The sequence below is a fragment of the Siphateles boraxobius genome, unplaced genomic scaffold, assembly GCF_051911475.1.
Source record: "Siphateles boraxobius isolate OS27281-9 unplaced genomic scaffold, OSU_SipBor_1 171, whole genome shotgun sequence".
Lineage (NCBI taxonomy): Eukaryota > Metazoa > Chordata > Actinopteri > Cypriniformes > Leuciscidae > Siphateles > Siphateles boraxobius.
Window position 1 is genome coordinate 360,499 of NW_027508779.1, and position 14,502 is coordinate 375,000.

A 14,502-nucleotide genomic window follows, 5' to 3' on the forward strand; every position below is an offset into this window, starting at 1 on the left:
GTTAATCCTCAAGTGTGGATCGTTGGCTACTGTTCGCGACCCAACGTCACCTCCAGTAGAAGTGTATTTTATGATTTCTGAGCAAATAGTCATTTCAGTCGATGTCAGCTAATTCAACAACAAATGCGTCTAAAGTTGTTGTCGTCTGTGTAATAATTTACACCTTGTTTGTATAGTGTGTGACCACACGTTTATAAATGTATTTTTTAAAGATATTGTATTAAAAACTGTGCATGTTTTCTGTAAAGACAAGACATCAAAATTGCTGTTTCATCCGTCTTGTAACCTTTCATACAACAAATAGCGTCAGACAGTTTTATGTCACGTATTATTTTTTGCAACAATTACAAATGTAAATAAATGAATACCTGTTCTATCTCCCTGCAGCATATATTTTCTTGTTCTGTAGCCATCTTCTCACATTTGCCACATAAGCACCTGTACCACGAGTAATGTAAACATGATGCATAAAGTAATTTCGTTTGTACGTAGCAAACGTTATCACAGTATTTGTGTTTGTAGTTTCAAAAAATTGCGCCAACGTTATCACAGTTTGTGTGTGTCTGTGTGTGTGTTGCACATCCATAATTGCAAAGGGGACGCGATTACAACTCTATAAGTGCATACATGTATCAAATAACCATTCCGAGACGTCCTGGTCCATTCTCATTTGTGTTTGTTCTGCCGGAGTCTCTTCATCACCTGGGTCTGATTCCGGTTCAAACATGTACGGCTGAATGCCATACAAAACAGCGGGTGTCTCACTCACTCTCAGCCATTCTGCTTCTACCGACTGTTGTTTGCAAGTTACGCCCTCATCCAAAGGCTGGGCGGGGATATGCAGCTCATTTACATTTAAGGTGGTACACACCAAAACAGCTCTTTTTAAAACAGGCCACGAAAATGACATTTTCAAATGGTTATAATAAGTTAATTGTGGGGTATTTTGTGCTGAAACTTCACAAATACATTCTGGGGACACCCGAGACCAATATTACATCTTGTAAAAAGGGGGCATAATAGGTGCCCTTTAAGAAAAATGCATAAACTACCAATGCTAAAGATTGTCCAATGCTAAAGATCTTGAAAATAAATGCTATTCTTTGCATTTAGTTTTGTGTAAAAAAATATCTAAACCATTGTTAGTTTAATCAGATAGTGAGACAAGGGGATAAATGTGCATAGTGTGCAAACTACATAGTTCAAAAAAAGTATGAATGATATGGTAATTTGCTTTTCTGAACTTGGCGAATGTCTTGCTCCTCATATAAGAAATGCCAGAAGCTTAAGGGGAAGGGTGTAGCAATTATAATTTGTTTCGTTTAAACTGCAGAAGTGTATGGGAGGTCTCTCCCTGATATGAAAACAAATGTGTGTGTGAGTGTGTGTCTGGCCGTGGCTGGTGTGTGTGTGTGAGGTTGAGTGTGTGTTTTGAAGCCGGCAGGTGTTTAGCTGCTCATTACTCACGGCTGTCAGAGGAGCAGAGGGGAGAGATGCTTAGTGATGGCCCATTAAACTGTACTTTTGTGCTCTGGAAACTGGAGAGCACACTTTATGATGAAGTCAGTGGCAGTGTGTGTGAATGGCATACAAAAAACACTATCTCAGGTTAGGGTGAATTTATTTATTTTTTTAGATATGTTATGCTAGATAACACTAAGTAAAAGGTAGCAGGGTTTATATGTTTTTGGAACATGGTAATACCATGATTTTGGGAAATGTACCATGCTAAGGTGTTCTGGGTGGTTGCTAGGACATTGCTATGTGGTTGTTGGTTGCTAAGGTGTTCTGGATGGTTGCTAGAACATTTCTATATAGATGCTAAGGGGTTCTGGTTTGGTGCCAGGCCGTTGCTATGTTTTTGCTGGGTGGTTTCTAGGGCATTTATATATGGCTGCTGTTGTGTTCTGGATGGTTGCTAGAAAATGTTTAGATGGTTGATAAGGTGTTCTGGTTGGTTGCCAGGGCGTTGCTATGTTTTTGCTGGGTGGTTTCTAGGGCCTTGATATATGGTTGCTGTTGTGTTCATGATGGTTGCTAGAAAAATGTTTAGATGGTTGATAAGGTGTTCTGGTTGGTTGCCAGGGCATTGCTATGTGGTTGCTGGGTGGTTACTATGGCATTGCTATGTGGTTGCTGTTGTGTTCTGGATGGTTCCTAAGACATTTTTAGATGGTACATAAGGTATTCTGTGTGAATGCTAAGGTTTTCTGGATGGTTGCTTTAATACATTTAGATGGTTGCTAAGGTGTTTTGGGTGGTTTCCAGACAATTGCTACACTATGTAGATGTTAAGGTGTTCTGGTTGGTTGCCAGGGCGTTGTTATGTGGTTGTTAAGGTGTTCTGGGTATTTGCCAGGTCGTTGCTATGGTTTTGCGAATATGAACTGGGTGTTTGCTAGGACATTTTTTAAATCATTGCTAAGGTGGTTGTTAGGACATTGCTAATGGTGTTCTGTGTTGTAACCAAGTCATTGCCATATGGTTGCTAAGGTGTTTAGGTGGTTGCCAGGGTGTTGCTATGTGGTTGGTAATGTATTCTAGGTGGTTGGTAGGACATTTATAGATGGTTGCTAATGTGTTCTGGGTGATTGCCAGGAATTTGGTTAGTGGTTGCTAAGGTGGCTGCCAGGCTATTGCGATGTGGTTGCTAAGATGGCTGCCAGGCCATAGCAATCTGGTTGCTAAGGTGTTCTGGGTGATTGCCAGGAATTTGGTATGTGGTTGCTAAGGTGGCTGCCAGGCCATTCCTATGTGGTTGCTAAGGTGTTTTGGGTGGTTGCTAGGAGACTGCTGTGTGGATGCCAAAGTGTTCTTGGTTGCCAGATCAGTGATATATAGTTGCTAAGGTGTTCTGGGTGGTTGTTAGGACTTTGTAACTTTGTAAAATTGTGTTAGATTTGTCACTGTATCTTTGATACATCGAATCTCTGTATCACTAACACAAAACCATGTGCAATTGGATGGTGTGAGTAAGCAGTAATCTGACCCCGAAGGGCCTGAGCAAACAGCTTTAAAACTTCTCGACAAATAGACTGTTCACCTACTGCTGAGTCCAGATCCAGCTCCATCAGGCCGCAGTTATTACTGGTGACATTGACTCTGACCTGCTGAAGCTCTGCCAGCCGCTGAGCAACACACAGCCCAGCCAAAACCAATAGCACTGATTCAAGCTCATTCAGCTGAAGAACAAAAGGACAAAGAACATTGTCTCCATGTATGGCTGTCTATTGTGCTGTCCCTGATTCGTTTACCACTTAATTATGTCGGTGCCATTCAGCTCGTTCTGTTTCTGTGTAGTATAGACAGGAAAATACTGTTGAAGCTATTAGGCATTGTTCAGATCATTTGCCCTGGCCGAGTTGTGTCAAGGCCGGACCTGTTTGTAAAAGCTACAGATGGCCATGCATTGCAAACACGTTTTCTGATTTCGCAGACTTGTCATGTAAGAGTGTTTCATAATTGGGTCCTTTTAGTGGTCTCAGAATTTTAGCAGGACTTACAAAATATGTAAACAGAACAACCAAACTCGACTCTCAGTAGACGGTAGAGCTGCACGATTAATTGTTAAAAAGATTGTGATCTCGACCACACAGTATCGTTATTTCCCTGTTACAAATATTCCTATTATCACAGAAGTACTGGGATACAAGTTCATAGTTTGGATATAAACACTGATATCTATGGTAGTGATTAAAATAGAGTAAATCTCCTTTTGAAAGTAACATAGCGCTGCAAATAACGATTGTATCTATTAGATTGTTACGTCACCAGGTGGCGACAAGTGACTTAAAAATGTATTTATAATTGAATCATTTATTCAAGAGATTTGTTCAAAGATTTATTCATCCATTTAAATAGACTGCAGCAATTAACATTTTATCAGAACCTATTGTTAATTTCGTTATTTTGTTTAATGGTCTATTAGGAATCATGGAAGAATCGTGATCTCTGTCTGAAACAAAAAAAATCATGATTCTCAATTTGTCCAGAATCGTTTAGCTCAAGTAGGTGGTATAAATATTATTTATTTGATTATTATTATTTGAATTAGGTATTTAATATTTTCTTCCTTTTTTTTTTGTTTTTTTTTTGGTTTTAGTAATTTTATGTGCTTTTGTCATTTTTTTTATTAGCCCATAAAATCAAAATTGTAATTTTGCTGCTGTTTTTACAAAACTTCACAAAAATCACTTTTCACAACGCAAAATAAATACACATTAAGATGTACAATATTTCTCTTCTGGGAAAACCAACCAAACATATTTGCATCTTGTCTTGCACATATCCAAATTTTCCATTTTCAATTCATAATTGAAATTATTGAACTATCATATCCAAATTAAAGATTGTCCCACTCCCTAGTATCACCTGTCACCGACTAGCAAATATTGTACAATTCTTGGGGGTTTTAATAAGAGATGCTTGTAAAGATGATTGATTGTGAAAACAAACACTCAATGTGAGGTCTAGGGATCATGCCAGAGTGCATTAGTTCTGATGTTTAGCAAAATGAAAGATGTGAGAGGAGAGAGAAGGTCCAATCCCTCAGTTCACAGAAGAACTGTCTGCGCATCAACTAAAAACAGTCATGTTGTTCATTACAGAGTCTCTCTAGTTTCAGTCTCCATTTGTTAATGACAATTACGCTTAGAGCCTCAGGCATTGTAGAGATGAATAAAATACCGTGGGAACTCCCCAGGGATGGTTTGGAAGTACAGCCGTGGTCCATTTCATCTACAAATAGACGTTGACTCCCAAAGGAGCTTTACTGTAAGGGTAAGATAATTTGCATTTATTTTAGTCCACAATGCTTTGAAAGAGCCATTCAGTTGCTTTTGACCTTACATGTTTGTGTGCCGTCGAGCTTAAAACTTTGATATAGTCTCATCGATTAGCCTCCAAAATCTTCTCTGCCCTTTCGGCATATCTCTCCACGTGTCATTTTAAGAGAGGGATGGGCTATGGTGAAAAGGAAGATTTTTAAGGAGAGTTAATGAAAAAGTCCTTGAGATGTACAGTGGGTTGTCAGCGAGAGCTGTGATAGATTGAGCCTCGCTGTTATTAGCATGCGTGCGGCAGACTTTTACGCCTAGACCCGGGCCATTTGTTGATTAATTAATCAGGTAATGTACAGTATCGGGGGGAGAAAAGTGGAAAGTTTGGCCTTTATGTAACCAAAAGAGAATATCTCCCACAATCCCGTGTTGGATCCAAGAGTTGTTTGAGAAATGTGCCTGTGTAAAGTAGAACAATAAACATATTTGGGGAAAAGGGTTTCCCATTTCATGAATAAATTCAATCCAGAGGCCCAAAATCAAGGTAATTCTGTTGAGTTTAGGGGGGAAATGTGTTCTTGGGGTCTCCAGTGAACCTTGGCAAGAGAGTTAAGAATATAAACATGAGGTTACGGTGGTTAGTGTGCTGTAGAAATCAGATTGATGGCTTGTGCCATCACGCTTTCATTCACTGACTACTGAAGAGAGTTTTTGTTTGGTAATCACATTTTCATAATCAATGTGCATGCAACATTTCAGTGGAGGAGTCACGAGAAAGCAGCTTAGTCAATGACAATGATTTCTTTCGTTGAATGGAAATGTACTTTTATTGGAGGCACTTATTCATATTGTCGCCCCATGGATTTGTACACTCCTGGTATTGTACAAAATTTGATTATTGCCCCCGGTAAATTCTATTTTCCGTATAAGACCTACACACAAAACCCTCCAAGAAATATTGTGATATTGGAAACGTATGTTGCGAGTCTTGCTTTGACTGGAAGACTGACCACAATCTGTACTTCCTCACGCCTTCCCTCGAGCCAAAGCTACTAGTGTGCAGGAAATGACATCACTCAGAAGCACAGTATTTTGAGACGTTGTCCTCATGCCTTGGAGCCCTTTTGAATCCCAAAGGGCAAGTGTTGATAACCACACAGTGTTGTTTCATTGACTGAGAAGCCGGTCTATACCACATCCTGTCCAAAGGCAGGACAAGTGTAGACATTTAAGATTTCAATCAGGAAGGGACAAAGGTTGAGGAAGTTGGTCGGATAATGTCTTTGGGGAATGATAACACGCACGTTTATGTGCAACATCTCAAAAGTGCTGTTTCCTGCTAACCAGGGTAATAGTTAATGTTGCAGTCTCCTTAAAGGAATATTCTCAATAAATGTTAAACTCAACTGACAGCATTTGTGGTATAAGAAGGTCACATTTGCTTTTATACGACAGAATTCCTCTGGCATAATCAGATTCAGATTCAAAATCAGACACTTTGTACATGTGAATTCGTCATGTTTACTAATATAAATCTGCCGAGTTTCATGCATCGCTACACTATTGACTATGGACCTTCTTTACTCGCTGAATTTTGTTGAGATTCCACTAATGTGAACGCACCTTAATGTTGATTACCAAAGAAAAAAATACAATTGAACTCGCCCTTCGTTTTCATTAAAGAAAAGAAAAAAGTCATAAGGCTTGTGGTGTTTTGTTGTAATGGCCAATTGGATGTAATTTTAGACATAAAATGTTAGTAAGCAGTTTTTCACATTAAAAACAAGATTAACATGCACATTTGTTTGTGTCTTGTGCCAATACTATGTGTGTATTTTAGTGTTTATACTATGTGTGTATATTCAGTGAGTATTTTAACTAGTGCTGTCAAATCGATTAAATCGTATCTAACAAAAGTTTGTGTTTGTGTATGTGTATATATATATATATATATATATATATATATATATATATATATATATATATATATATATATATATATATATATATATATATATACAGTGATGTGAATAAGTTAGGACACCCATGCTAAAGTTGCCTAAAAAGAGGAATAAAAAAATCATCTTTTGGAAATTGATCTTAATGCCTTAATTAAAAAAATGAGGAAAAATCCAACCTTTAAGGACACCAATTTTCTTTGTGAATGAATAATGTATCATTAATTTATTTATTTATTTACAATACATTATTCATTCACAAAGAAAATTGGTGTCCTTAAAGGTTGAATTTTTCCTCATTTTTTTAATTAAGGCATTAAGATCAATTTCCAAAAGATGATTTTTTTATTCCTCTTTTTAGGCAACTTTAGCATGGGTGTCCTAACTTATTCACATCACTGTATATAGTAAAACTATATATTTTTATATATATATAACAGTAGTGTTATTTAAGATACCTGCTCCTCTTTTTTTATATTAGATAATACTGTTTATATTGCAGACTTATTGTGCAAAATGGAAGGGATGTGTTGAATCTAAAGTTGTCATACTTTGGCCGTTCCTCTTTTTGATATGTCAAGTATTCTGACAGTTTAATTTCCTCCAGGTATTCCAGTGCTCTTATTGAAACGCGGAACAAAGAAAGAAAGGTTTACTCCTTTAACCATCTTAAACACAAACAATCTAGAGGTCCGTCTCAATTCATCCCACACTCTGTCTCTGCCGCCACAGGTTTGGCAAAAACCGGAAAGACGAGACGCAAGGAGACAAGATGGAGAGCAAGGGGTCCGGCAAGAGCAAGATGGAGGAAACTCAGGCCACTGAAGAGGAGATGCAGAGAATGAGACTAGAACAGGAGAGGTGAGCGTCTGCATCCCGGTCCCCGTAAAAAGCCTCTCAATTAAGCCTAACCATCGCTGCCCGGGAAATTAGCAAACTGTCTAATTAAGTAAATGGCGTCCAGGGAGGTAAAAGTTCTGGGAAAGCTCTTAGATGTCATTGGTGTAAACGGTCAAGAGCTTTTATAACGGTGCATTAAAATGATCACGTATGGATTGTTTGTTTCTTTTGTGCTCCTGAACGGAAGGAACCAGCCTGATAATGGAGGTTCTTCTGGGCCGTGGACTAAATGGAGGCCCTTAGAGAGGGGACTGGATGAAAGGGGGGGTTATTTTTGTTACAGCGGGAGACACATTTTCAGTCATTTAACTTCCCTGTCTCGCAAATTATTATAGACGTCGTTTCTAGGCAGATGTTCTTTTTTCTCTCACACACAAAGATGAGTAAATGCAGAGCAGGAATTTTAATTAGAAATAATTATATAATATAACATAATAGTGTTTTATATTATTATATGATTATATATTATTTAATTATTGTATATAGTAAAGATATCAATTGGGGATATTTGATCAAAATATGTGGAAAATATTTATTTATTTTTAAATGAGGGAAGAACAAAACACTAAACTTAAAGGTTAAGGTATTTATCTTGCAAAAAATTGTTGCAAATTGTTAAAAAAGTAATTAATACATTTATTCAAATACAGGTGAAACTCGATAAATTTGATTATCATGCAAAAGTTATAATTTTGATGATTATGGCTTACAGCTTATGAGAACCCCAAATTCAAAATCTCAAAAAATTTGAATATTACATGAAATCAATAAAAAAAGGATTTTAAATACAGAAATATTGGCCCTCTGAAAAGTATAATCATAAATATGTGTATAGTTATATATATATACTAAATATATTAGTTTCACCTTTTAATCTGAATTACTGATATACATGAAGTTTTGCATGATATTCAAATTTTTCGAGTTTCACCTGTAAATGGTTTTCTTTTGACCTTTGTGTTTATCAGACAATCCTGAAAATAAAATGTATCTCTGTTTTCACAAAAATATGAAGCAACTGTTTTCAACATTGATAATAATCAGAAATAAGCATCAACTCATCATATTATACTGATTTCTGAAGGATCATGTGACACTGAAGACTGGAGTAATGATGCTGAAAATTCAGATTCGATCACAGGAATAAATTACACTATAAAATATATTTCAATAGAAAATAGTTATTATTAAATTGTTATGATATTTTAAAAGTGTTTCTATTTGTGATAGTTCACATGTACATATATTCACATGTATTTGTAGAAATTGCCTTTAAAATGATGTGTTTGGATCGGCCTTCACATCATACAGCCATAAAACAAATGAACTTTGTTGTCAAGCCTCTGTTGGGGATGCCACATAATTGAAACATAACAATAGGCTGAATCCCATGTTTAGCGGAGGCTTCGCTCAGGCCCAGCGATGACAATAAGCCTTCGTCCACTCAAAGGAACATCTGAACCCTGTTTCTAAGCGCTCGTCTTGTGTCTGACACGCTCTTCTATGGGCTGTGGGAACCGGGCTTTGGCTGCGGGCCCGACACATTGCCAGCTCTACCCCAAAGACAGCAGGCGTCTCTCGATCTTATGTGTCGACCACCTGGAGCCCTTAGAAAACCCGGGAAAACCGGCAGAAATGTCGGGAGAGAAGTGTTGGCCGGCTGCGATGCATTCGCTAACCCCTGCTCTTATTTACTCTCATTTGTCTGGATTTATTTTTCACATTTCCCACATTACCCTTTTCACTATTGTTTTTTTATTTACTGTTTTTTAAGCTCTCTGTTATCTTTCTTTTTTCCTTTTCCTCACCTCTGCCGTTTTCCTTGAGTTGATAGCAGGGAATCCTTAAGGGAAATCGGTCTGTTATTATAATAATCTGCCCGGCCGGCTCATGGTGATGCGATATTCAAAGTCTCTCACCAGGGAAACTGACAGCTAGGAAAATCAATTACCTTATTTTTAGGGGTGTTATTACACGCTGTGCTACACGTTAGACCGCCGTGTGTGTGTGTGTGTGCATACGTGCACGAGCAGGGGCTTTGATTGATTCTACGAGGCACAGGGACAAGGCCATTTCTACGCACTTATGAAATTATAGATCAGGTGATAGGTGGCGCTGATGGCTATTGGAGGTGATGTTTCCAGCCGCGCTAAAACAAGCCGCGGGGATCCGGGAAGAAGAGGACGCTCGAGCCAGCTTTCCCCTGACACGACCGATCGTTAATTCCACCTGACGTTTTGACAGGGGCTTTTAGTGATCCAGAAGGAGAAGGCAGCCCAAAGGTTGGCTAGATTAATTTTCATAACGCGCCACCATTAGCCTATCTATTTCTGGCGGGGAGGGCACAGCCTGCGTTTTAGCACATCTGACCCTCACGGATGTTTATGAAATTCATCTGCGCATATACGGGCGTATTGTTGGATAACTTCATTCTCACAGAATCTTTTTCAGCTGTTAGTTTTAGGCTGATGGTCATAGTGATGTTAAAGCAAGAGTTCAGAAATGAGTTCATATTATACTGATATCATTCAGCAGCAATGCTATTAAAATGGGCGAATGTCAAATTGCTTAATCTCATAAAACATAACATTTTGTGTTTATATAATATATATGTGTACATACAGTGTGTGTGTGTGTATATATATATATATATATATATATTAGGGCTGTCAGTTAAACGCGTTATTAACGGCGTTAACGCAAAACCATTTTAACGGTGTCAATTTTTTTATCGCGAGATTATCGGTCTTTTTGGCCTAGCAAACTTTGTAGTTTTTTTTCCACATGCTTTTTCAACAGGATGCAACATGCGCAGCGCTGGACTATGAAACCCATTCATTTCAATGGCTTGCGCCGCGCGAGGACGTTTTGTTGCTTCGTCGACCAAAGCGCAAGCGGATCTAGCTAGACCGGAAACAAAACAACATGCACTCCGCACACACTTGTTTGGGCTTGCGAGCCGGCCAAATAGTTGGTTAACGTTACGTTTTGAGTGGATGACGAGCGCGATACGCCGAAATGGATGCCAATAAGATTCTGAATGGAGAGTTTACTTTTAAAAAGTTGCCAAATGGTTACATTGGCAAGACCAAAGTGATCTGTGTGTTTTGTCATTGTAAACTGAGCTATCATCATCGCAGCACGTCCAGTCTGAAATACCACTTGATGATGACCAAGCACACACACAGCTGATGCGAATTCTCCGCCCCCTCGTCAATATCAGTACCTCGTCAGCATTTCTTTCACCCTTTTATCGATGGACAGTGTTACATTGTGTGAGAGATTATTTGCTCCAAGTGAGAATGTTAGTGTGAAATTGAACACAGTATTTGCCAATGTTGTTTGCAATAAAAAAACATTTACAGAAAGCAAGCCGATCCACTTTTCCATGTTGATAAGAGCATTAAAATGAGAAAAAATAATGGGACAAAAATAAATCAAGAGACATTTAGAATAGATCAAAATGTGCGATTAATTGCGATTAATCGCGAGTTAACTATGACGTTAATGCGATTAATCGCGATTAAATATTTTAATCGTTTGACAGCACTAATACATATATATATATATATATATATATATATATATATATATATATATATATATATATATATATATATTTTTTTTTTAATATATAATTGTTATATATTTTTTTTTTCATATTTTAAGTCTTTAATTATCAAAATATGCCCTGTAATGTCAAAAGGAATACATATTTTTGATGTTTTACTTCCACTTCTGCTGGAAACTTAAGTAAATATGTACAGGTATATTTTTGGAGTTATGCAAAAATGTAGGTATAGGCAAGTTTATCCATTGAGCCTATACATTGCCTATATGTTAAGAATTCATATTTTGGAATATTTCCATTTTCATTTTTGTGTACAGTTTTGTGTTTAACTGATTGTGTACAGTAAGTATGTACAGTGGCCTCAAAAAGCATTTGAACCCTCAAGACACTTAAACATGTTTGAATGTCATTGCACACGATATCCAAATATCAAAAATAGACACTTTATGGTCGTCAAACACTAGTGTAGGGTCGTTACTCTTCTAGGGCGCATCTGTGAACCCGGGGAACACATGACCTCGAGATGAATTGCAATGCATTATTTAAGAGTGGCTTTTTGGGGCCCACTGTATCACATATAGGAATAATATGAGATTTAAATATGCAAAACAGCTCAGAAGCAGCACTGGTGCTCGCAGACGTGATTTGGAGTTAAGTTGATGAAGTGTTGCCATCAGTGGCATTTGTTTTTGTCACAATCGAGTAAATTGTAAGCAGCTGCGTATAGCAAATACCACCAATCCTTAGCTAGTCCTCAACAAACTGCATTTTCCATTCCTCATCAAGGGCTTCAACAGAGCCTGAAGCTCCAGTCTGCATGTCTGCAGGAACACCCTGACCATTATGGGTCTTGTTTATGCCTGTTGCAGTGTTGCAGTCCTGTCCACCATGTGTAAGTTGACTGAGCGGACCACCATGGCAGGACGCCATTTACAACATGTGTGTGTGTAGGCAACATAACCGGCTATAGATACACCAGTGGCTTTCATCCTCCTCTGTGTATTTACATTTGGCTGATCAGGCTTTGTACACACAGCAAAAATGTCCAGAGCAAACATTATGAGAACCTTCATGGTAAACTACTTCTCATCCCGCATTTCTCATGGTTATTAGCTTATCTTCCTGGCTCCATTAGTGTTAATCAGTGACTAGCACAGCTCTGCTTCTGCTCAGTCTTCCTGACTGCAGAAAAGCTTCCTCTGTGTTGGGTTGTGTTGGGTTCCTGATATGGTGTAATGCTCAGAGACACGGCACTGTTATAATCAACAGCGGTTATCTCAACTAGCTTCCTCTTTTCTGCAGCCGGAAGCATGAACTTTGAGGTTTCGCTGATTGTTGGGATTGAAAATAGCGTTAGGAACGCACTTCGTCAACTTTCCCAGCCAAAAGACCCACTATAACAGCGTTTCACAACCTTTTTTTGTCATGTACCCTTAATACCCAGAGTCTTCATGGCCAAATCCTTGATTTAGTGTTAATTTTATCCCAAATTCTACTGGTACCATTCGGCAGTAATGCTAGTAAAATGGACAAATATAGAATCTGTATATTATAACTGCATTTATTTATTTTTATATTGATTTGATATGCTACAACACTTAATATACTACATTGTTATGAAGGATACCGAGGTAATGAGAGCAGTGTTAATTTAGTATTTTTATATATAGTATTTATTAATATTTTGAATAAGCTTATTTATTTTCAGTTTTCATTTAAATTTAAGTTTTTGATATTTTGTCATGTGATTTTGCCTTTTTTTCCCCGTGATTTTGCCTTTTTCCCCCATTATTTTGGAAATATTTAGTTTGAGTATTTGTAGTACTTCAACTTCAGCTTATTTTTAGTTAGTTGCCAAGCCAACATTTCCCTATTTTATTTTATTTTTATTTATTTATTTATTTATTTTATTATTTTTTATTTTTTTTTATTTTTTTAATTAACGCACATAATTCATAATAGTTTTAGTTTACAATAGCAATCATGGTACATAGTACAAGTACAGATCATAAAAAGTATTATTCATATAAATCATATTACAAATCTTTAATCGTTATTTACTAAATAATATAATATAATACAATAAATTGTCAACATTTCTATTTTTTTAATCCAAATCTTTCCTTATTTGTCCTTTCTGGATCACTTTACATATGTGTAAATTTGTTTCATTTGTGTCCCTATGCTTGCCTAATTCATTCATTCTGTTTATTCATTCATTCATTCAACTTGATTTATTAATTGATTTTCCATTCCTGATTTTGCAACTCTTTCTCCATTAACTCTGTCTGGGATTGCCTTTTGCGTTCAATACATTTTCCAACATTTCATTTTTTGACGCATTAATGCGTGTTACTGGTAATCACAGCTGATCTTTCCCCTCGCATTGAGGCGCTAATTTTGTTACAAAATAATTAGTATTGTTGTTCTGCTTTGTCAACGAGCTCATTATGTCACGGCTCCTTTTGTAACAGTTCACCGCTTGACTGGACCAATTACCTTCAGACCAGACCATATTCATAATTACATCTATATTCCTCAATGCTTGTGGAAGGACGCCGAGGACTGCATGACGATTGCTCTGCTGAAACTTGTTTTCTTCATTTGTTTCGGTATATCGAACTCTCCATGTGGTGAAGTAACACATGCTATCTTATTTGCACTTAAAAACTACCAACGGAAGAGTGAGATGGGCCTCGCGGCCATTGATGTGAACGTCTCGTTCTCTCTCTAAACTGAATTAAACATTGTTAGACATATGGAGGGAGTGCTTTGGCTGTGTGTGTCTGGAATTTGGCTGTGTCGTAAGATAAACAGTGTGATTTATTCAGCGAGGAGAGGAAGGACTGCGGGCGGACCGGAGTGTGATCTCTCTCGCTCCAAAAACTCACTTCAAAACATTCCTGTTCACTTCTCCTCCTCTTCAGACTCGCACAGCAGAACCTTCTCAATTCTTCAGAGAGTTCATAAATCTCTCATTTCTTATCTTGTGTATATATCAGGCCGTGATCAATGACTAATTCCCTCCCCAGAACGAACACTTTGACCCTGCGGGATGAACCACATGCTCCAGTGTTGCGTCAGGGAAGCGTTTGGATTCATTTTAGCTCAGATATCCGATAAATAAAACATTCTGCATGGCGTTACGGTATGGATGGATCGCATTTAATGAGGTGTTTTTGAATTGTACCAACCTGAGCCTTGTAGACGTGAAAGCGTGAGCTACAAAGCAGGAGTTTTGTTTCTCTAAGTCCGCATGTTACCTAGAAACAACCCTACATCTGCCATGACGACC

The 14,502-nt window shown here is 37.7% G+C and overlaps 1 protein-coding gene across 1 annotated transcript in view; it reads left to right on the forward strand.

Annotated features, from left to right (window-relative positions):
* Positions 1-14,502, forward strand: part of pard3aa (par-3 family cell polarity regulator alpha, a) — a 466,122-nt gene that overhangs the window by 345,233 nt on the left and 106,387 nt on the right. Inside the window, exon 20 of the mRNA XM_077232480.1 lies at positions 7,469-7,597. Within this exon, the coding sequence (XP_077088595.1) occupies positions 7,469-7,597 (129 nt within the window). The remainder of the gene's footprint in view (positions 1-7,468; positions 7,598-14,502) is intronic.